This window comes from Tiliqua scincoides, chromosome 4, assembly GCF_035046505.1.
Source record: "Tiliqua scincoides isolate rTilSci1 chromosome 4, rTilSci1.hap2, whole genome shotgun sequence".
Lineage (NCBI taxonomy): Eukaryota > Metazoa > Chordata > Lepidosauria > Squamata > Scincidae > Tiliqua > Tiliqua scincoides.
This window is the reverse complement of record NC_089824.1, coordinates 154919401-154941932: the sequence shown is the minus strand read 5'-3', so window position 1 is coordinate 154941932 and position 22532 is coordinate 154919401. Positions and strand designations below refer to the sequence as shown.

At 40.8% G+C, this 22532-nt stretch overlaps 1 protein-coding gene across 1 annotated transcript in view; it reads right to left on the bottom strand.

Moving 5' to 3' along the window:
* Positions 1 to 22532, bottom strand: part of USP24 (ubiquitin specific peptidase 24) — a 98534-nt gene that overhangs the window by 15202 nt on the left and 60800 nt on the right. The window contains exons 37-55 of the mRNA XM_066622857.1: positions 21985 to 22145; positions 19944 to 20005; positions 19064 to 19255; positions 16934 to 17051; positions 13371 to 13515; positions 13004 to 13123; positions 12255 to 12380; positions 12014 to 12112; positions 11826 to 11908; positions 10565 to 10706; positions 8900 to 9019; positions 7694 to 7914; positions 6960 to 7084; positions 6141 to 6282; positions 5093 to 5243; positions 4454 to 4549; positions 2992 to 3095; positions 2789 to 2902; positions 1079 to 1175 (exon numbers count right to left, since the gene is read on the bottom strand). Coding sequence (XP_066478954.1) covers positions 1079 to 1175; positions 2789 to 2902; positions 2992 to 3095; positions 4454 to 4549; positions 5093 to 5243; positions 6141 to 6282; positions 6960 to 7084; positions 7694 to 7914; positions 8900 to 9019; positions 10565 to 10706; positions 11826 to 11908; positions 12014 to 12112; positions 12255 to 12380; positions 13004 to 13123; positions 13371 to 13515; positions 16934 to 17051; positions 19064 to 19255; positions 19944 to 20005; positions 21985 to 22145 — 2418 coding nt within the window. The remainder of the gene's footprint in view (positions 1 to 1078; positions 1176 to 2788; positions 2903 to 2991; positions 3096 to 4453; positions 4550 to 5092; positions 5244 to 6140; positions 6283 to 6959; positions 7085 to 7693; positions 7915 to 8899; positions 9020 to 10564; positions 10707 to 11825; positions 11909 to 12013; positions 12113 to 12254; positions 12381 to 13003; positions 13124 to 13370; positions 13516 to 16933; positions 17052 to 19063; positions 19256 to 19943; positions 20006 to 21984; positions 22146 to 22532) is intronic.

The following is a 22532-nucleotide window of genomic DNA, read 5'->3' as shown; positions in this document are numbered from 1 at the left end:
GAATAAATACCTCAAAAATAGGAAATCTTAGGCAAACATTATATAATAATAATAATAATAATAATAATAATAATAATAATAATAATAATAATAATAATGTGTGTGTGTATTCATCTGTATAGCTCTTGTCAAGTTTTGAAGGTGTTTCACATGTATTATCTTGCTGTAATACTTAAAGCAACCCTGTAAGAAAATTTCTATATCTTTGCAGATATCACTATGCAAGGCAAGAATGGTGGTAGGAACACTGAATTAAAAATGCTCCTGGAATACAACTGTAATAAGTGCAAGTTTTTTAAAAAAAAAAATCACATATCGGCATAGTTATATAATCCAACAAGTAATATAAAAGCACTTCGAATTAGGAATGGGATTGTGCTGCTCCAGGCCAAAGGCATTGATGTCATGTGACATGTCACATGACATCACTTCCAGGTTCTCCCTGAATGAGGGGTGCTTGCTGCAGCAGCTCCTAAAAAGAGCTTCCACAGGAGAAGTATCAGGGGATGTGAAGCTGCCAGTGCTACCTCCTCTTCCAGGGATAGCACAAGGCAGTCACTTCTGGGTTCTCCCTGAAGGATGGTGCTCACTGCAGAGGTTTCACACATCTTGTTCCTTCTCCTGTGGAGGCCCCTCTTAAGCGGAGCCTCCACAGAAGAAGGAACAGATAGTGCAAAGCTGTCAGAGCCTTCTCTAACTAAGGCTGAGTCTGAGGGCAGTCATGCCTCCCCAGTGTAGCATCCTGAGCAGGTGCCCCAGGCTCCGCCCTAATTATGCCTCTGAGCCACACCCTCTGCTGATTCCTGAGATTCTATCTGCAGCCCGAAAGGGTTAGAAATTTCCTTTAAAAAAATACAAAAACAGAAGTTCTTGAAGCATAGTGATAGACCATAGTATACACACAGCCCCGAATTCAAGAGTCAAAACTGACAGTTATAAGAGATGAACAAATGAAAGAACTAAGAAGATGAAATAGAAGAAAAAGAAATAATGTATCATTTATAAAGACAGCAATACACTATTTTCAGAAGTATGATACCACAGTCCATTTAGTTCACTATAATTACATATTACTAACCTTATCCTGATAAAACAAGGCACTGTCTAGGGTTTTTTCAAGGATGGTGGCTACAGCAACTCGCACCTCTCTTACACTGCATTCTAACAGAGCAGTCCTAAAATGAACACACAAAGTAAAGCTGAAGATGATTGCACTGATAATGTTAGCACCCATTTCTTATAGGTTGTAGATTAAGTGTCCAGTCTCTAGTTTTTTTTTAATTATTGTGAAAGCCAATATTCACAGGTCTTTGAAAGTTGCTGATATAGTCACTTTTTTGTAATATACTTTTCATTCCTGATTTTTTTTTTGAAACACATCACGCAAAGTTACAAACAGTACAATATTTAGTGTCTACTAAGAAGTGAGTTCCACTGAGTTGGGAGGGACTTATTCCCAGGTCAATGTGTATAGGACTGCAGCCAAAGAGTAATCCTGCTTTTCATGGATCACTTAACACACAAAACAGAAAAGGTCAAGTATTCAACTAAACAAAAAGATAAACAATGGGGTACTAGTTCATAACATCCAAGCTGAAGCTGTCTCATAGCATGTAAATGAGATCTACATGTGTCTGACAGAACTTCTTCAAATCTTCTGGATTTAATACCATAACAAAATACTTAGATTGAAAAGAAAGTAATAATTGACTGCCTGAAGCAATGTAGATAGGCTTTTCATTTGAAAGTCATTCAGTGTAGTGGAGCCTGTCATTTGGAGCAGGCATGTGCGCCTGCACACACACCTCTTAGTGAATAAAAGATTTTATATTCATGTGGTGTGTTCTATTTAAGACTCCTGCCAGTAAATAAATCCAAAAAGCTTTCCATGATTAGCTCAGAATCTCAATCCTTTCCTACATTTTTGCATCAACTCCAGTATCATACTAAGGTATCTGTTATTTTGACAACTAAACACAGAAGATTTGCTCTCCTATTGAGCAGTGTTTCTCAAACTGTGAGTCGGGACCCACTAGGTGAGTTGCTAGGCAATTTCAGGTGGGTCCCCATTCATTTTAATATTATTATTAACAGTATTTATATACCGCTTTTAATATATTAGACTTGATGCTACCATAGAATGTAACTGCATTTGGGGAAATGTTACAGACCTGTACTTTTAACAAGCTACTATGCATATTCTTTTAACAATGATAGTAAATGGGACTTGCTCCTGGGTAAGTGTGGGTAGGATTCTGCCTAGGAATGTTAAAAATTTTCCTACTTGATGATGTTACTTCTGGTTATGACATCACTTCCGGTGGGAAGTGTTTACACACTGGAAAGTGAAACAGGAAAAAGATACTAATTCATACTGTATTTCCTAATGTCCTGAGGAAAGTATATCTGCTATCTAAACAAATTACAAGCAGTTAGCTGCAAAAGTACAACAAGCATTTTATTGATTTGCAAATGGCTGTTTTAATAGTTAAGAACTGTATGAAACCGAAGCTGCCTTAAGAGCACTTCAACTAGATTCTTATCTCGTATATTAAAGACTTCAAAAGCAGTCAGTCATCATTAAACCCAACAGTCAAAGAAGTGGCAGAGATATGTTTGGAAACATGCCTCTGATAAATCAATCAATCAAATTTGATATGCAAAATGGAGTGCTTAAATAAATTAAAAATATAGAGTGTTAAAGGAACAATTACATTCAAATTGTTACAACTGGTGTTAATAGCACTTGATAGGTCCTCATCTAGTAGCCACTTATGCTGACACTTACTTTATGAGTTCTCGTCCTTCTGCTCCAACTAAATATTCAACCAACCATTGACAAGCATCAAAACTTTTAGATACTAATGCATCAATGGTTGCAATCCATTCTTCTGTATCAACCCTTAAAAACAGAGAAAATGCAGCAATATCAGCAAAATGGCAATATGCAACATATGCTTCCTCAGAAAGCTACTTCAAATGAAACACTACCTGAGTTTTTTCTTGGTTCGTAGATACGTTTGGAAGAGAAACTGGACTGCTAGTTGTAAACTCACTCTTGCCATTGATGGATAATGAGGATGCTTTAACTTTGTCTGAGATAAAAGTAGATCACATGAGCTCACAAGTATTACTTTTCAGCTAAACACAATTCTCTCATAGGCAAGAGTTAAGAAACAGTCAAAACAAAAAACAAGGAAGGGGAATGCAAGAAGAATTCTCTTTGGCTGCCATTCTATGAGTCAGGACCAATGGTTCCCAGACGTTTTAAAGACCCTAGAACAGAGGTGTCAAACATAAAGCCAGTGGGCCAGATGCATACTCTGGAAACTATCCTGTCCTCAGGCTTTCCCAGCACCACCACCACCAACAACAACAGTATTTATATACCGCTTTTCAACAAAAAGTTCACAAAGCGGTTACAGAGAAAATCAAATAACTAAATGGCTCCCTGTCCCAAAAGGGCTCACAATCTAAAAAGATGCAAAGGAATACCAGCAGACAGCCACTAGAACAGACAGTGCTGGGGTGAGGTGGGCCAGTTACTCTCCCCCTGCTAAAAAAAAGGAGCACCCACTTGAAAAAGTGCCTCTTAACCAGTTAGCAGGGGTAGCACCACCAGCTGCTCTCAGTTGCTGAGCTATGCTGAGGAGTCACTGCTGAAAGGACTGCCTGCATGATAATTTGGCTCTCCCATGAGAGCCAAATTTGAAAATATGATCAAGATTTATGATCGTAAATATGATCAAGGTTCTTGAAAATATGATCAAGATTTGCGTATTTTCTCTTCTGTCATTTGCATGTCCTGAGAAAAAGTGCTTCTTTCTGGTCACGAACTGCTTAATGACATCACTTTTCTGGCTCACTACAGGCATCCAGAATGCTATTTGGCCCACTGTTTGAAATGAGTTTGACAGCCCTACCCTAGAGGTTACTGCCTGATTTATAAACGCCAAGGAATGTGGTGATGCAACAGTAGGGCTCCACAGAGTTGCAGCTTGTTTAACCCTTGATGCACATAGCCTAATCTACCCTGTCAGTTTCATGACCCAACAAAAATTGGGTCACAATCCACTGGTGGGGCAAGAAAGGAACAGCAGCTTTTGCTTGCTGAACATTTTTTGCAAAGTCAGGGGGAAGTGGCATATTTTCAGAGTCAGTGGAAAGGATAAGAGCCAAAGTGCCTACATTCTTGGCACATTTCTTCAAGAAATGTTTTTCAACATTTCTCTTTGACATTTGGAGCTAGGTTTACCCAGAAATTTTAAAACACAAATTGAATATTTTATTAGCAACAATGGTACCATAGGCTGATACAGAATCAGTTTTCAAATAGTTATCATTGATGGATAGTAAGAAAACTGTTTTAGTGTGGTCACTGTTTCTAGTTTGTAATCCACTGAGGCTCAATAATTCATATCATAATACCTGAAAGATTAAATTCACTACTCACAGCATTTAATGAAGCTAATGACAGAACAAAACTAAAATAGTCAGTGCTATAGACATCTCTGTTCTTCATAAACTTCAGGTTTTCATCCCTCACCATCTGCAAAGAGAACAAACAGCTAGTTTTAACAATAAAATGGCAAGAAAAGGTTTATAAGCTGCTACTACATAAATATTTCTTTAAAAAGCGCCATGTAATAAACTGGACATTTGGAAAAAAACACATATGAGAAGGTCCAGTGCTAGATGCAATTAACCTAAGAGAAGAGCTCTTGGGACCCTAATGAAAAGTTCACTGAAATCAGCTCAGTGAATGACAACAATAAGAGACAAAAATGCTATGGCTCGTCTCCTAAGCAGCATGAACACATCAGCTATCTTCACTGCGCCCTCCTCACCAGAAAAGCACCCTGCGGCCTCCCCCATGCCTTGGGGCATCATGGCACACTCACGGAGGAGCCATGGGATGTCCCTCGTGGCCCCTCCCACCCTTTCCCCCAGGAGCCACTACCATGATTTCATGAGATGTGGGGCAACGGATCCCCCATGGTTACGAGGGCACACCTGTACCTATATTTCACCTATTAGAGCTTTTGGAAAACTGAATTTTCATAATGCATTCCACTGCCATTAGTATTGTTACCTGATATATCCGAACTGGCATTTTCTCTACAAATAAGCCTTTTTTCTCTCCCTTTTTGACTAGCTTTGTTAAGATGGACAGGCGGTCACTGCTAGGTCTATGGGGCCGTGGAGATGACTGTGGTGATATATCTGGTGATGATGGGGCAGATCTGGAAAAAAAATGCATGCAAGTTTAATGATTAAAAATTAAAGTCAAAATGAACATTCAATCCGCTTTATTAGACTTTTCAGAAGTCAAACTTCCCAAGTACATACTTTATTTAGCAATGTATGTTTGATTATTAATTTTCAGTATGTGAAGGGCATGAGTGTGTTACATATTTGCCTGTTCACGTATGCAGATTATGCCTACAATTCTGCACTCCATGAGAAGCAAGGAGCAAAGATGCCTGACATAAGCCAGTAAAGTTTCAGGCTGCTTCTGTTCAGTGTTCGACTATTTAGCCAAACATACCATTTTTCTTAGGTGGCTCTCCCTTTTCTGGAAAAAAGCTTGGTTTGTGTACAGAGTTAGGGGTAATTTTCACTGATTTCCTATTCACTCTACAACCTCCTCTGGCCCCTCATCTGTCCCTAAGAACTGGGAGAATGGAAGTAATACTTGAGGATATAATCCATGGGCACTTGGGAGATAAGTATTTGATCCTCATGAGAGCTATTCAAGGTTATACCTTCAAATCTCTAATACTGTATTATCTATCTATCCACAGTAGTTGTCCTAAGCCAACACAAAATAAACCTGTTGCCTTCTTAATAAATCTCTGCACATCTCTGACAGCAGTGTATACATTTTCCAGAGCTCCTCATGGAAGCACTGAACTCAAGTAGCTTAAGGCCCAATCCTGTCCAAATTTCTAGCACTAGTCCTGCAACAATGCAGCCTCACAGTAAGGGAACAGATGTTCCCCTACCTTGAGGAGGCCTCTGTGACTGCCTCCCCACAATAGGATGCAGTGCATGCCTCACTGGCACAGCTACACCAGCACGGAAAAATGGGATAGGATTGGACCCTTAAATAATAACATTTTGTAGGAAGAACAACTTACAAGGAGAGATCCTCAGCTTCCTGACGCACGACACTCACTCGACTTTTCTTTGGCAAGACTGGAGAGTTCTGATCAGAGACTCTCTGATAGAAGAGCATGTAGGCATTCCAGTATCGACGCCGGACATCAGGATAGGGGTTAGCTGCAAAGAAGAGATATTCAAAATTATTATAGCTGAATGACAGTTTCTGCATTGGGGCAAGATCACAACTTTCAGACAACTGTTTGTGCCAATCAACTTTCTGAGATGAGAGAAGATTGGCATTGATAATTGCTGGAAAGTTGTAGAGCACAGATAAACTGCCAAATTAAGTGGTTCCCCAAGCAGTCTTCACAATATTTTGTTTTTCAAATACAGATAATGTGCGATGCCACCAACGAAAAAGCACTAAGTATTTCTAAGAATACATTGTTTCATAATGTTTGTAACATAACTGGACACAAATCCAGGCAAAATGGACAGTTTTAAAATTGTAAATGAAAATCAGTTCTTTAAACAACTGTCCCTAGCCATCATATTATGCATGTGTGTTCATGTCTCTTGTGTTACATCGCACACACAAGTCTAACCTGTAAGCTGGAGACAGGAGTTGGATATAAAACCACAAACATGGGGGTGCTTAATTCAAATGAATGCACTCAAAGATTTTAATCAGAAAAATCTTCAGAACCGATTTAGACAGACCAATTTTGGGAATGTTCTGATTCAAAATTCGCCAGGAAGTTGGCATCACTGGTTCTGTAACTAATCCAACCCTGAGGTTAGACAATTCTAAATGCAACAGAAAGCAATAAATGACATTCCAAATGTATACTTACACTGATCATAAACTTTTGGTCTATATTCTCCACCAAAGCATTCATACTCCAGAGTTTCATCATTCAATTCAAATTCTTCAACAACAGTGTCATTAAATTTGTACCATTTTCCTTTCCCACATCCCCTGTGGCAAAGAAAGACAAGCCGTGTTAACCTTCATGTACAATGATTTGAAAATCTCAGATCCAAGATTCCCAATATTTTTCAGGTTCTCATGGTTACCAAAGATACCATATGCAGTGAGAATGATTATATATTAAAATTAAAGTACGAAGTACAACTCATTGCAGTTCAAATTAATCAGAAAGCACAGCAAATGGCTGATGCATTCACTAAGCCTTTGTAGTTAAACAGAAGTTGCCCCTAGTTAGGTCAAATCTTGAGTACACATGACACAGTATATCAAGGATTGTTGTAATTGGATTTGGCTTTAAATCTATAGCTCAGTGGGTGGTTTCAGGTCAGTTAGTATCAATATGTTTCCCTCTGTAAGATGAGAAAAATAATGATCTAATCTGACTGTGCTGGTTCAATGAAGTAATACATTTTGCATAACATGGCAATCACATATCTCCTATATAAACACATAATAATGCTTTTGCCAAGAAGAAAGTATACATTCAAAGCATCCGAGGCAATGAACTATCAAGGCACTAAAGCAGCTGACTGGAAAACAACTAGCACCGAGACAGACCTGTGCTGCTAAACCTGTGAAGCCTTAACCACCTCATACCTTCTGTCCTTGATAAAGGAATAGTAGTGCCCAGCATGTGCCTGCCCACTGTGCACAATCACACCAACCAGTTCATAGTTTTCAGTTGGGGCAACTTTCTTCCGTGGAGATCCTGAACCTCCCTGATCTATACTCCGCCCATTGTCACCAACTTCTGAAGAAGAATCTTGGCGAGCCATTCCTGCAACTGTATAAGGTTCCATGTTCAGCATCCAGGGGAACTGTTTGAAAGAAAACACTTAAGAATAAACTTCAACTCCATATTTCATGTTTGTTGGTTTCCTGAAATTATATAACAGACAAGAAGTTTGAAATATTAAACAGTAAATATTGTAGCGAATGGAGCCATGGGATGAACCACTGAGTGTGCCCATTTTTTTCAGGATCTAGCCTAAAACTCCAAAATCATTCCAATGAGGTGTGATATAAACTAATTCAACAAGCAAGTCTTAATACATTATTTTGAATCTTTAGCCAAATGCTAGTAAGAGTTATGCGATTGCCTCTAAAGTTCATAGAATGAGTTACATAATTGACAATATGAATACTTGGCAGGGATGGGAACTCATAAAGAGTTGACTCCTGTCATGAAAGCATGCATTTTCTGTGAACTTGAGTCATGGGTGTTATTGACTTAGACGTGACTTGCAATTTGGGGCCAGTGACAGTGGTCAGAAGAAGGTGGGGGGCTCTCACCATGGGTGGGACTCTCTTGGTGATGTAGGAATGGACCATTGGATGAATGGATGGTCTGATATTTTTTTTGGATGAGGAAGGGGAGAAGGTGGAGTCCAATGGATGGAGAAGGGGATTCTTGCGATGAGAACAAATAGTTGAATAGAAGCCCAGGGAGGGGGGGGGCAAAGGAAGCAGGGAAACTGCAGATGGAAAGGGAACATCAGGAGTGTGTTAAATGAGAACTCCAACACACGCCCACTGGCACCTCTGTTTTTTTCCTGCAGAGTTGTGCCTGACTTGCACTGCAACTTGTTTCTTGTGATGACTTGGACTTGAGTCACAAATGACTCTACAAGTTGCTCAGCTTGAGTTGCAACGGACACCCGTTATGACTCGTGAGTCAAGTCAGGGGGTTGGTGGCTCATGACTCAGGTACAGTGACTCCAGCACATCCCTGATACTTGGCATAGAAGAAATGAAGAGAAATGAAATTTCATTCCCCCAAAAAAGCAGTGCAGCTGTACTTACCTTTATCTGTTCATCATATTTAATGGAACGTCCACTTTCCCAGTCAAATCCAAACCTCATGAGGTGGATCACCAGCACACTGGGCAGAGCTTTAATGCATGTCCGTTTTACAGTAGTTCTCTTAGAAGAAGAAATAAGGAGTATCACCTCCAGCTAGATACTCAACTAGAGTAACTGCAAAAACTACATACTGGAGACATGTGTTCTCAGGAACATGGACTTAAGTTAAAGAATGGAAGAGCAGGCAAGCTAACAACTAATAACGAAACTACCATTGATCTCCTTCTGTCACTTATCCAAGTAAAAATTCAGGTCAAAGTGACATTTCATTCTTTGCTTGGCTAGAATTTTTGTAAAACTTGACAGAATTCTTTGACCAACAGTTTATACACATACAGTTCATTCTTCTTAATACTACTAATATATAGCTTCCAACAAAAAATAGATTTATATAGCAGAAACTAAATAAATGGATGCCAGCTTCAAAGGGCTCATAGTCTAAAATGAGATACAGAAGAAACACTAGTAAACAGCTACTAGCGTTGGCACCAACGCTATGGAACTCCCTTCCCCTTGACTTAAGAATGGCTCCCTCTCTTGAGACCTTTCGGCAAGGCCTGAAGACCCTTCTGTTTAAACAGGCCTTCTGAGTTCTTGGCCTTTTAACATCTTTTTAACATCTTTTAATATTTTTTACAGGCCTGATTCTTTTATGACTTGCTGCTGCTCTATGCTCTTTTTACCTATTTTTTTTACTCTGACTGCTGTTTTTAGTATGTGTTAATATGCTTTTATTTGTTTTTAATATGTTGTAAGCCGCCTTGAGTCCCTTCGGGGAGAAAGGCGGGGTAGAAATAAAGTTATTATTATTATTACTAGAGAAGACACTACAATGGGGCGAGTAGGGACAGTTGCTCTTCCCCTAAGAAACATGAGTGTCACTACTTCAAAAAAGATACTTTGCTCTCCAGTTGAAAGGATCATGATTACTTTCTAGTAGGAACACCCATGCACCACATTGTTACCAGCTTGAGAGAAAAACCTGTTAAATCAACAGGCCTTAATCATAACTAAACTTAAGATATAACCCATGGATTCTCCATGTCCTAGATCCTGGAGCATGGTACTAAATTTCTAGTTACTGGCACTGAGCATTACCTATAAAATTTGTATGGATTTTAATTCCACTGCTGCATTTTTCATGTTTAATTACCTATGAAAGTATCCCCAAGATCATGACTCTGGAAGGAAACATTACATAAGCATCATCCATCAAGCCCACATGGAGATTTGGTCTTAGGCAAATCTTTCTCATAGGCCAGTGGTTCCCAAACTTTTCTGACTGGTGGCTCCGTTGACCTGCTGGACCATTGGCTGCAGCTCCCCATTAGAGAGACAATCCTATACTTTGTATAGGGAGGTTGGTTTTTCACAAGGATTCTGCAGCTCCGCGGGCTGGTTTTCTCAGCTCCCCAGGGAGCCACGGCTCAGTTTGGGAAACACTGTCACAGGCTAATAATCCAATAAAGTGAGGAGTCCCATCTATATTACCCAAGAGCTCACTTGAGGGCTAGGGCTAGACTCAGTTGAGACATATCTCACTGTGCTAGCTCACCTTGTGTGGTCTGCTCCCTCAGATGATTAGAGTAAGGAAAAAAGCAGTACCTTTTCTTTACATTTCTCACAGTAGTAAGCATTGCTTCCTTCTAGAATTTCTCCTCTAACAAATTGATCCAGTGAAATTTCCAGGCTTTGACATGAAGTAACTCCTAGATTGAGAGCCACAAATGCTTCCTCTCGTTCATACCTACATCAATGAGCAGAGCAAAAGGTATTAGAACTGGCATTCAATAGTAAGGCTCTTTAATTCAGTTGAAGATGTGTCCCTTGTAAGCTATACCTTCAGCAGTCAGGTCTGGTACATATGTAAGTGCTGTTTATTTCTTATAAAAGTTAAAGGAGTGAGCTTGCAAGGTTATATAATAAAGTTTGTTAATAGGGTTGTTATTACTAATAATAATATTAATATTGCCTATCCTAGGCCCTTGGGAAGGACTCAATAGGTGGATATATACAAAATCCAGTCAAATACAACATAACTATGCAAAAATTGGATAACAACAATATACTCCCTCCCCCTTCCTTCTTTGTCAGGAACTGTCCTTCTCTTGTTGACCCTCCTTCTCTTGTTAGTGTTTACCATGCTGGCATTCTATATCTCATTAAAAGGTAGCCATGGTTACTACCTGTGCTAAGTTTGAAACCAGGGTTTGAATCTGGTTTGCAATCTCTAGTTAAGAGTTCTGCTAAGAGTTCTACTAACAAGTGAACAGTCAGGCCTGAGGGAGGAAAGAGAAACAGGTGCAGACAGAAAGAGCTAAGTCCCCGGAGGTAGTCTGCAATCAGAATTCACATCTTGGGAACAATTTCCCATGCTTGTAACAAGCCAATAAAGCTCAAGGCTAAGGACCAACATGCTGTTATATTTATTTTAAAATGGCTAATGAAGAATTCATAATGGTTGAAACCAAACCTAACTCTTAGATTTCCATGTCTGAAGAGTCATTCTACAAGAGATATGGTGGAAAGAAACTTTTGTTTCATAGCTTGTTTACCAAGAAAGGAACATTTTTCCCATAATATTTCAGAAGCTTTAAGGGCAGCATCTCGACTACTGCTGCTGCTGAATGCTCCCTTCAAGCGCAGAAGGAGCATTCCATCTGTGCAGGGGGTCTATTCCTGGAGAGAGTTCCTGACAAAGAAGGGTAAGTTGGGACACTGCCCCTAAGCAAGCTGCCAGCATTCTACAAATTCTTCAAGGTGCAAAGAGACTTTGCACTTACCCTTGATAGAACTCTATTATGTCATTTTGGAAATAGCCAAATTTGGCCTGCTGGCTAGCATTATCTACTTAACAGTCACTCACCTATGAGGACAATCCTTGCAGATCTTCTGATCAGAGTATATGCCCTGAAAAGTGTTCTTAAATATTTGGTCTCGACCAATTTTCTGAAAGAGATTCATAATGTCAGCAGCAACTAACTTGTAAAATGCACTCCAAGCAGTTGTCTGCCCAGAGAATCACTATGCAATTATAAAAGACATAAAACTAACCTTGAGGTATTCATCCATCTGATCTATAAGACTGGTGAAGAATTCATATGCATCTTGCTGTTCACGGACATAAAGCTCCTTGTTCCACATCTTGAAGATCTAATACATAAAAATGCATTCCAAAAAGTTGATACTTCAAAACGTGTTTTTACAAGAACTTACTCTGACAGTGTTAAGAGTTGTGTTTTACATTTCAAAAACTTGTAGCTTAAGAAGCATGCTGCTGAATGAAAAGAATTACCTTCCAGAAGTTTTCAGGTATGTAATATTGCAGCTTGCTTTCCATCAGATGGCCAAAGAGAGATTGAACCTGATAGAATACGCTGTCATCAGGATTGTCCATGTCATCATCAATTGAAAGCAATGCCTTTAGAAGTAATAATACATAACATTTACTGAAAAATCAATGACACTGAAGAACTAATAGTTTTACTTCCAAATGAAGCACACTTTGTCTACACTTGCACTACTTGATAACATTAGGCTAAAGAACAAGTAAGTTCATAAAGTCTTGTGTGGAGACACTAAAGAAAAATCTTTAAAATGGGGTAGTGGTAAGAGTCCAGTAGGCAGTTTCTATGCACTGAAACTTTGCTTACTGTTGATGCAACATTTTTGCATCTGACAGGGACTGGCTTAGAAGAAGTAGGCAAGGAAAGGCATCTCCATGCATACACACACACGCATGCACTCGTTCATGTAATCAAGAAAGGCTGATAAGCCATGGTTCCATAGACAATGAGCTAAGAGTACTGCCAACCTGCATTGGCTTCTGTCCGAAGTCATTTACTTGCCACAGACTGAGGAGCCTGACCTCATCTGTCTACTATTCGAGAGTACCAGCCCTGTAATTTCTAAATTAGCTGATACTGAGATAACCTCAAAATAGGGATCTCTCAGCCCAGCATTTCTCCCTTCCTACAACCCCCTATACCTAAAAGCAAATAGACATCCTGAAAGCACTTGTTACAAGGACAAAGAAGAAAGTACCTCAGGAAGTCCTGGTTGCATATATAGCTGTTGGAAGACTGCATTCATGTAACATGTAGCTCCACCATTCTTCAGTCCCACAAATCCTGAAACAGATCGACCGTCTACAGGTGGGAGATACTGGAGGGTAGGGACAGATAAAAGGAGGAAAAAAAATTATTTGTGACATGGAAGATCAGGTGTGTTAGATATAAGTCTACTAAAATTGAATATGATTGGTTCAAATATTGAAAAAATAGCCCCTCATAGGACCACTTTCCTACATTTCTATATTCAATATTGTACTCCAATGTGAGTATCTGTCATTTATCTTCACATATAGTTCTAGTGAGCAATTCTACTTGCATCAAAGGAACAACTTACTTACATCAAACTCCTTGGAAAGAGCTGGATCAAGCTGGTGATGCATAGAAAGCAGTTCTTTCGTAATAAGTTGAAGATTGGAGGGCGAACTATCAGCCAGCATTACCAGCACTTCATATGCTGCTAATCGGCTGTTAACTGTGCTGCATCTAAAAAGGGTGCAATAAACAGTATCTCTTCATGCTTCATATTCAGTTTTCATGCCAGTGAGTTTAGTTATACCAAATGACCTACTTTCAACAGTTGCCAAAGGGAATCAAAGCTACGTTTAATGCCCATCTGTGCAATTCAATTTTAAGCTCATTTGGAGAAGTTTATTTCCCAGACCAGTGGATGCTATTCATTTTGCAATGTAAGCATACAGTGCAAAGGTTCTGCTTATTTAACATTTTCTACTACAAAGTAAAGGCTGGTTCCAGGGTGTAGATTAGAGGAGGATTCAGCAGAAAAGTGCTTAGATTTCTACACTAAATCCTCAAATTCAGAAACTGGAATAAGTTACTCCAAAATGAACAATTTACCCAAAAAAGTTACAGGTCAGACCTCAGTATCCACTGGTGATCCATTCCCAAAGCTGCCCTCACCCGCAGATACCAAAAACTGCAGATACTGAAATCTGAGGATGGGCCCTCATAGGACTTCTGAATGTGACCAGAACTGCCTTCTAGATGTGTCCTGAGCTGCTAGGAGGCCGAACTGACTTCCATGTGTCAGAAGGCCTCCAAGACAGACATCTAGCTTTTCTAAAAACCACAAGTGCATCTCAGAAGGCTCTGAAAGGCCCTCTGAGATGTGGGGAGGCTGCACCCAGCCTCCCCACACCTCAGAACACCTCCTGGACAGAACCGGAAGCTACTTCTTGTTGCCTCTGGAGGTAAGACAAGGACTTCCAGATGTGGATTGGGGACCTGCGTTGAGTCAAAACTGCCAGTCCTGAATTAATGGATTCAGGACAGCCCACCTGTACTTTGTTTATAAATTTCTGGATGTGACATTTAACATTTGCAGGAAGGAGGCTTGCAAAATTTGCTATGAGCTATGATAGGGTCAAGAGCAGGAAGGGAAATCCATGACACATTCTGAGAAATAAGGGTGCAATGAAAAAGAGCTGTGCTGAAACTCTTACAAAGGCTATTAGAAGCCTTTCCTACATGTCTTGTGATTTGAGAGAGGCCACAGGAAGCTGCCTTCTATTGACTCAAACCTTTGGACCATCAAGTTCAGTACTGTTTACACTGACTGGCAATGGCTCTCCAAGTGATCAGACAGGAATTCTTCCCAGTCGTTCTTGGAGATGCCAGGCACTGAACCTAGGCTTCTGCATGCAAAGCAGGTGCTATACCAGCAGCAACAGTCGAATATCCAGATTTTGGAAGAAATTACTCAGGAGCTCTTGTGTTTCTCAAAAAGGACATAGTGGAAATGGAAAAGGTGCAAAAGAGAGCAACTAAAATGATTACTGGGCTGGGGCACATAAGAACAGCCCCACTGGATCAGGCCATAGGCCCAACTAGTCCAGTTTACTGTATCTCACAGCTGCCCCACCAAATGCCCCAGGGAGCACACCAGATAACAAGAGACCTGCATCCTGGTGCCCTCCCTTGCATTGGCATTCTGACATAGCCCATTTCTAAAATCAGGAGGTTGCGCATACACATCATGGCTTGTAACCCATCATGGATTTTTCCTCCAGAAACTTGTCCAATCCCCTTTTAAAGGCATCCAGGCCAGATGCCATCACCACATCCTGCAGCAAAGAGTTCCACAGACCGACTACACGCTGAGTAAAGAAATATTTTATTTTGTCTGTCCTAACCCTCCCAACACTCAATTTTAGTGGATGTCCTCTGGTTCTGGTGTTGTGTGAGAATGTAAAGAGCATCTCTCTATCCACTTTATCCTTCCCATGCATAATTTTGTATGTCTCAATCATGTCCCCCCTCAGGCGTCTCTTTTCTAGGCAGAAGAGGCCCAAACACCATAGCCTTTCCTCATAAGGAAGGTGCCCCAGTCCAGTAATCATCTTAGTCGCTCTCTTTTGCACCTTTTCCATTTCCACCATATCCTTTTTGAGATGTGGTGACCAGAACTATACTCCAGGTGTGGGCTTAGCATCTATTTATACAGCGGCATTATAACATTAGCCGTTTGGTTCTCAATACCTTTTCTAATGATCCCAAGCATAGAATTGGCCTTCTTTACTGCCGCCGCACATTGGGTAGACACTTTCATCGACCTGTCCACCACCACCCCAAGATCTCTCTCCTGATCTGTCACTTTCCACTTATGAGGAAAGGCTACGGCATTTGGGCCACTTCAGCCTAGAAAAGAGACGCCTGAGGGGGGACATGATTGAGACATACAAAATTATGCATGGGAAGGATAAAGTGGATAGAGAGACGCACTTTACACTCTCTCTCACATAACACCAGAACCAAGGGACATTCACTAAAATTGAGTGCTGGGAGGGTTAGGACAGACAAAAGAAAATATTTCATTACTCAGCATGTGGTCGGTCTGTGGCACTCCTTGCCGCAGGATGTGGTGACGGCATCTGGCCTGGATGCCTTTAAAAGGGGATTGGACAAGTTTCTGGAGGAAAAATCCATGATGGGTTACAAGTCATGATGTGTATGTGCAACCTCCTGATTTTAGAAATGGGCTATGTCAGAATGCCAGATGCAAAGGAGGGCACCAGGATGCAGGTCTCTTGTTATCTGGTGTGCTCCCTGGGACATTTGGTGGGCCGCTGTGAGATACAGGAAGCTGGACTAGACAGGCCTATGGCCTGATCCAGTGGGGCTGTTCTTATGATAAGGGATTTTGGTAATGGCATAACTTATGCTATACAAAATTATAAATATTACATGCACCTTACGATTACTAGAATCAAGTAGCTCCCAGAAGGAGTTTAACCATTTGTTGCTTAGTAACTTGAAGAAGTTACATATCTGGAGTATATTTCTCCAAATTATAGCCATAATACAGCCACATTAAGCCAAATACAGCCACATTAAGCCAAATATAGCCAAATATAGCCACAATACAGCCCCAAGGTAAGGGTACAAATGTTCCTTATCTTGAAGAGGCCTCCATGACTGTTTGCTCCCATTGCAGGATGCAGTGCATGCCTTGTTGACACAGCAGCATCAGAGCTGGAAAGCTGGATAGGACTGGGCCCCTCAGATGGCTTATAATTAAGTAATTTTTGAATGTGCTTCTTAGTAGATTCCCCAGGAAGTATATTTCTTCCCAGCAACTTAATTTTCAACAACCAGAGTAAAAGGAAAATTCTAGAGCACAGCTCTCTGCAGATGATGAAACCCCATCACGGAGATGAATGGTTCACTGATGTTTAAACTTATGGGAAAGTGAAGTAGTCCCATTTTGTCTTTGTCTTTTCTGGGCACCCAAAGCAAACGGAGTACTCAAAGATGGAACACACCACCCCCTGCCTTAGTCTGTAATGTATTTATTTATAGCATTTCTACCCTGTCTTTCTCCCCAAGGGGACCCAAAGTGGATCTTCAATTCTCAACATAATATCACCAATATCACACTCTTTACTTTGGGTGAAAGTCTTGCTGAGTAACGGCAACACTCCCAGCTGGAGAATGGCTATTCAGGATAATCCGAGATGCGCGAAAGAGGAAGTCATCTAATAATGGTTTGATCAAAGATGACCCTATGGAAAGAGTAAATTGGTGTTCAATATAAAGCAGGGGTGTCCAAACTTTTTGGCAGGAGGGCCACATTATCTCTGACACCATGTTGGGGGCCAGGAAAAAAATAATTTACATTTCAAGTTTGAATAAATTTACATCAATGAATAAGAAATGGAACTTATATGAATGAATGAAGGTTTCGTGATAGCTCAAGGCCTATAAAAGACCTTGCACAAAGCAAGACCAGTCTTTGCTACCACTGCTGCTTCACAGATGTGAAACAGCAAGCAGTGGACAGAGCCCTTGGCCTGAACCTCATGAAAAAGGTCAAACAGTCTGCCCTCGGGCTGAGAGTAGTCATGTTGGGCCAGCGCAGGCTCCGGCAAGTCTCTGGAGGGCCAGAGGCTCATTTGAGACTGGGGGCTCTGTGTGGGCTGGATTGGGAGTCCCCGAGGGCCACAAATGCCCCTTGGGCTGGGGTTTAGGCACCTAATATAAAGCATTACAATGGTTATATGAACAGAAAGGCTTCAATTGGAATGGGTTATAACCAAGTCCCAGGCACATTTTTTATAAATTATAAGTCCCCTAAAATGTTATATATCTGTACAGAGTATCATGCATGACATGTACAGGGGGACCTCATTATCTGCAGGGGTTCTGTTCCCGGAACTGCCACAGATACGGACAATCCGGGTATTGAAACCTGCAGTTTTTGGACTGCCCTACCCTCGGAACCCAACCAGAGCAGGCCTTAGAATGCCCATAAAAGCAAAAAATGCTACTTCTGGTTTTTGGAAGAAACGACTTCCAGGGCTTGCCCGAGTTGCATAATGCCTTATAAGGCAATAAAACTGGAAATCGTTTTTTTTTGGGGGGGGGGGCATTCCGAGGCTTGCAGTGGCCATAGAAGGCCTCTGTGGGCCTCAGAAACCCTCCGGGCCCAACTGGCGCCTAACTCTGGTCAATCTCAGAGGGTGGGGGGTGTTCAGCGTCCACTGATAACTGAAATCTGCAGATGCTGAACCTGTTGATAATGCGGACCCCCTATATACAGGAGCATGTGGAGGGGGGAGCAGCAACAGTATGTCAGCAAGCCCTACTCCTGCACCGACACTCCAGTTCACCGCCAAAACTACAGTATTTGTTGCTGCAGACAAACACTGTCTTTGTAGGGCCAGGGGCTTCAGGAGTGTGTCATCAGGACTTGCCAGCACACTCTTGCTGCTCCTTCCATGTGATTTTGTACACAAACATCTAATGCATGAAAAAGCTCTAAGGGCAAAAGATGAGGTAGCAATAAAGTTGATTTTTGGTAACTATACTTCTTTGAGCAGACTGTGCAGACACATGTAGTGGAGTTCTGTACATGTGCAGAATAGACACTGAAAGCTTCCAGAAATGTATCAAACTTTCTGTCCCTGCTCTCAAGTGTAGGGAGTGGGAAGAATGCCCAATCCCCCAGTTTCTCCAAGGATCTTTCTCAAGTCTGAACTGTAGTGAGAGAGAGAGAGAGAAATCTCCCCAACAATTTTAGCCAGATTGGCAGACGAGTATTCCTACCTCCATCATAGACAGAGACAAGTGAAGCTACTGGCATTGACAGAATAATTGGTAATGTTTACAGCAATGGTTCCCAAACTGGTGGGTCAAGACCCATCAGCCAGGTAACGTCCTGACTCTGCCCCTTTAAGGGGCGGGGAAGAGTGAAGGCAGTGACAATCACCAGGACTGTGCCATTGCCAGTATTATAAAACTTAACAGGGCAGCGCCAGCCTCCAGAAGGGTGCAGTGAGCCTACAGATGCCTCTACAGGGCTTCCCAAGTTGCAGCAAGTCTAAAAATAATGATCCCGTCCCACTTCTGGTTTCATGAGCACAGCTTCCGTTGCCCTCAGAGGGTCCATGTCAAGCCATTCGGGACCAACAGATTATAAAATCCGCGGGTCCTGAATGCATGGGTAACTCAGATAGCTTGTATTTCCAACAACACCTGAAGTTAGTAAAAATCCATAACTGAAACCAATAGTTACCTAGCATTTCCTTTTCTGTCCCACATAGTGAGAGAAGAATCTTAATTAGCCTCAAATGTCCTGCCAATAAAACATTATCAGCTTCACTTGTTTCACACTCGGCTGCACGGGTGGGTTCAAAGTTGTCCAGCCATGTGATCTCATCTTCCAACATGGCTGCTGGGCTGATCTTCAGCTGTTCCATTTCTGAAGCTAGGTGATAGAGACAAACAAATGGGGGGTTATGTTAGACCTAAAAGAAATTATCAACAAAATACAAAGATAATGAATTCAATTTCATTCTTTATTATTAGATTTACACACTGTTTAATTTAGCTTCAGATAAACCTAGTGCTACTCTCATGAAATAAAATGACAGACCAGAGCTCTTTGGAGCAAGAGGTTATTCACAGAACCACACATGAAGTTACTAGAGCTACCACTGTTGCATCTGGTGAACATAAAACGCCTATTAAGCATCCAAGACAGTTTGCAAATTGTTATTGAGAAGTCCGCTACCTTGCTTACCTTACTGCACACCTTCCCTGGTTAGATAAAAACTCTACAAAGTTATTGTACTGGTATAATGTAACTTATGGAAGCAGAAAAAAATCTCCGGTTCTTTGCAGCTGCATCTTTAATCAAGTGCATGTAGTCCTGTATGGAAACTGCATACACAGGCTGCAAAGAATACATATTTACCACATGGAGAGAGTGATCAGAACACTTGGATCAATTGGTTTTGTGGAAGAGAATTTTTTCCTCCCTTTGGAAGCTCAATCACTAACATTTAGTTATTGTTTTCTTTGTAGATGTAGTTTACTTAGTATTCTGTATTATGGATAAGGAACATTTGCTTAAGTGTTTGAAGTGCCAAGTAGTTTCGATTGTTACTACTTACAAGTGAGATCATCCAGTAACTGGCATCTAAGATCAAAGTACTCTGTACACTGGGATAAGAGTCTAAAAAATAAAATAGAAGCCATTAATACTTGAAAGATGATTTCCTAGGAGGAACTTTTCCTCTCATGTTGCATTTACACATGCACAGTCAAATGATTCAATCAGATTAAATCATGTTTGTTCACATGTACATTCTATGCTTAAAGAGCTTTCTATTTTTATTTTAAGCTCACAGTAATAAACTGCTTACAAAAGATGATCAAGTCATGTCAAGAATAATATGTTGAAATAGTAAGAGCTTAAAATCTCTGTTGTGAAAGCAGATGGATTTGCCATTTATGTTTAAAGTTGAACTTCTTGCCCAAATATTGCTGCACGTTCAACTGAACGAATTTTTTTTTACTAAAAATTTAACAGTACTAGAAAGATGACTGGAATTTAGAGATACTTGTGCTATGCATGAAATGTTTAAATAATGCAAAAAAAACAAAAACAAAAACAGTCATTAATTCGGGCTAGTTAGGTGGTTTCTATGATAAGTTTTATAAGTGTAAGAGCAAATTAATCTTCCAAAAGAGAAACTCTTTAATGTTGACTGATGCTGGCAGATTATGCCATCTCCAAATGTGCATCTAAATCTTGTGCCCAAAAACCTGGGTACATCAGGCAGTTGCATAGCTGGGGGGGGGGGCTCAGAGGGTACAGTAATCCTAGGTGGCACTCCGGGGGTGGTGGCAAAGCCACCCCTGCAGCGATCAGCTGCACTGTGTAATCTGCCTGCAGTTCCTGTCTGTCATCTGTTTGGCTCTGAGCCTCCTGTGTGACTTGCAAGTGGGCATAGGCATCCTGCTCCACTCTGAGCTCTTCTATGATCCTGTGCTTTGCTGATCACCTCAACAGCCCCTGCACTATTGGCACAAATTAGTGACCAGAGTGCTTCCAAAGCTCTCCTAAGGTTCCAAATAAAGAAATGGAAGTCCGTAAAGGTAACTGGATGAAACTTACAAAGGTCAGTACTGGGCACGGGTGCTATAGATGGATCTCGAGGTGATCTGGATTCAGGTTTTTCATGTCGCCCTTAAGTGCCACCAGCTTACAGCTGCCTAGGAGCTTGCTGAAACAGTCATTACGTGTGTGTGTGATTTGTAGCCTGGGGATTATCTTACTGGACACACTGAATGGGGAAGGGGGGGAGTTATTTGGGAGTTTGAAGGGAAGAGACCCAGCTTGATGTGAAGGAGGGCCCAGCCCTAGAGCAAAAGTGCCCTCTATAAGCTGATACAGAGTGCTTCTCCCCCCCTTTAGTGTGGATCATAGCTAGCCCTCCATGTGCCTGTAGAAACAAGTGTGAGCATTTCAAGCAGGCTCTGTCCTGGCTGTCTTTCTAGTGCTGAAATCCTAAACACATTTGAAAGTAAGCGTCATTAAATTCAGTGGGCTTTACTTCCAGGTAATGATACTATAGCTTAATATTACTATTTATTTAAATTTTAAATAAAATTTTAAACTCATTTGTATTGTGATTTTTTTTATCCTCCTAAGAAATTAATCTTGATTTCAGCATATGTGACCTCTTGCAGCAGGTGCCTTAGCTATTCCACTGTATTTCGGTTCATAGTTTGCTATAAGCTTCAGTAATCTTATGTATATCCGAATGCCTTCAGTTTCTCTGACCAGGCAAAGAACCTGTGTACATTCACTGCAGAGGCAGAAGAAAAGACTGGTTCCAGGGAGGTAGTGGCAGCTGTCTCCCAGTCTAATCTAGACCCAAGGCAAGTTTTTCTTCAAGAGAGTTTGCATCCTAGAGAAAGCATCACAGTGTGTGAATCATTGTAAGACGACAAACAGGGAGACATTCTAATTCCTCTATGAAAGAACACACAAGGGAAATTTAATTGTTCCTCAACTCTCTTCTGGTACTTTTGGTTTTTATTTTTATATTACAAATATAACTGCCTTTATCTGAAATAAGCATTTAACACAAAATGCTTATTTTTAAATCTTACATTCTCTATTGAACAAACATGCCTCCAACTTGCCTCTGGTTGACTCCTCTCATGATGCTGGTAGGTGACCAAAGGGGAAGTTGAGCAGTAAGGATGACAGTCAAAAGAAATTGGTTTGGCTTCTGCAAGTCTGGGTGAGCTGATGTATCTGTCTGACTGAGGGTATACAACTGGTCACAAGCAACACGACGAATCTAGTACAGAGCAAAAGCACACATTCTGTCATGAAGCTGCCTGATAGTTTTCTGCTGGGTGGGGCTTACTTCCAAGTAAACATGTATACAGTTGCACTATGAGATTGTGACAGATTCCTAAGGCAAATACTATCAGGTTGATTCTCTTCTGGCCACCTATATAAAAGCAACATTTAAAAAAACTTCCATATCAATAGCAAAATTAAGCAGTACAATGGCTAATCAAATGTTAAGAGTAGATGCTTTCGTGTAATATTTAAGAAATAGTGTTGGTAGTTTACTATCCTCTCTAGAACTTCTACTGAAGCAGTGCCTCATCACTGCATGAGGCAGGGAAAGGAAAGGCAATTTGTTCATTTCATATGAATGACAAACACTAGCTTCAGT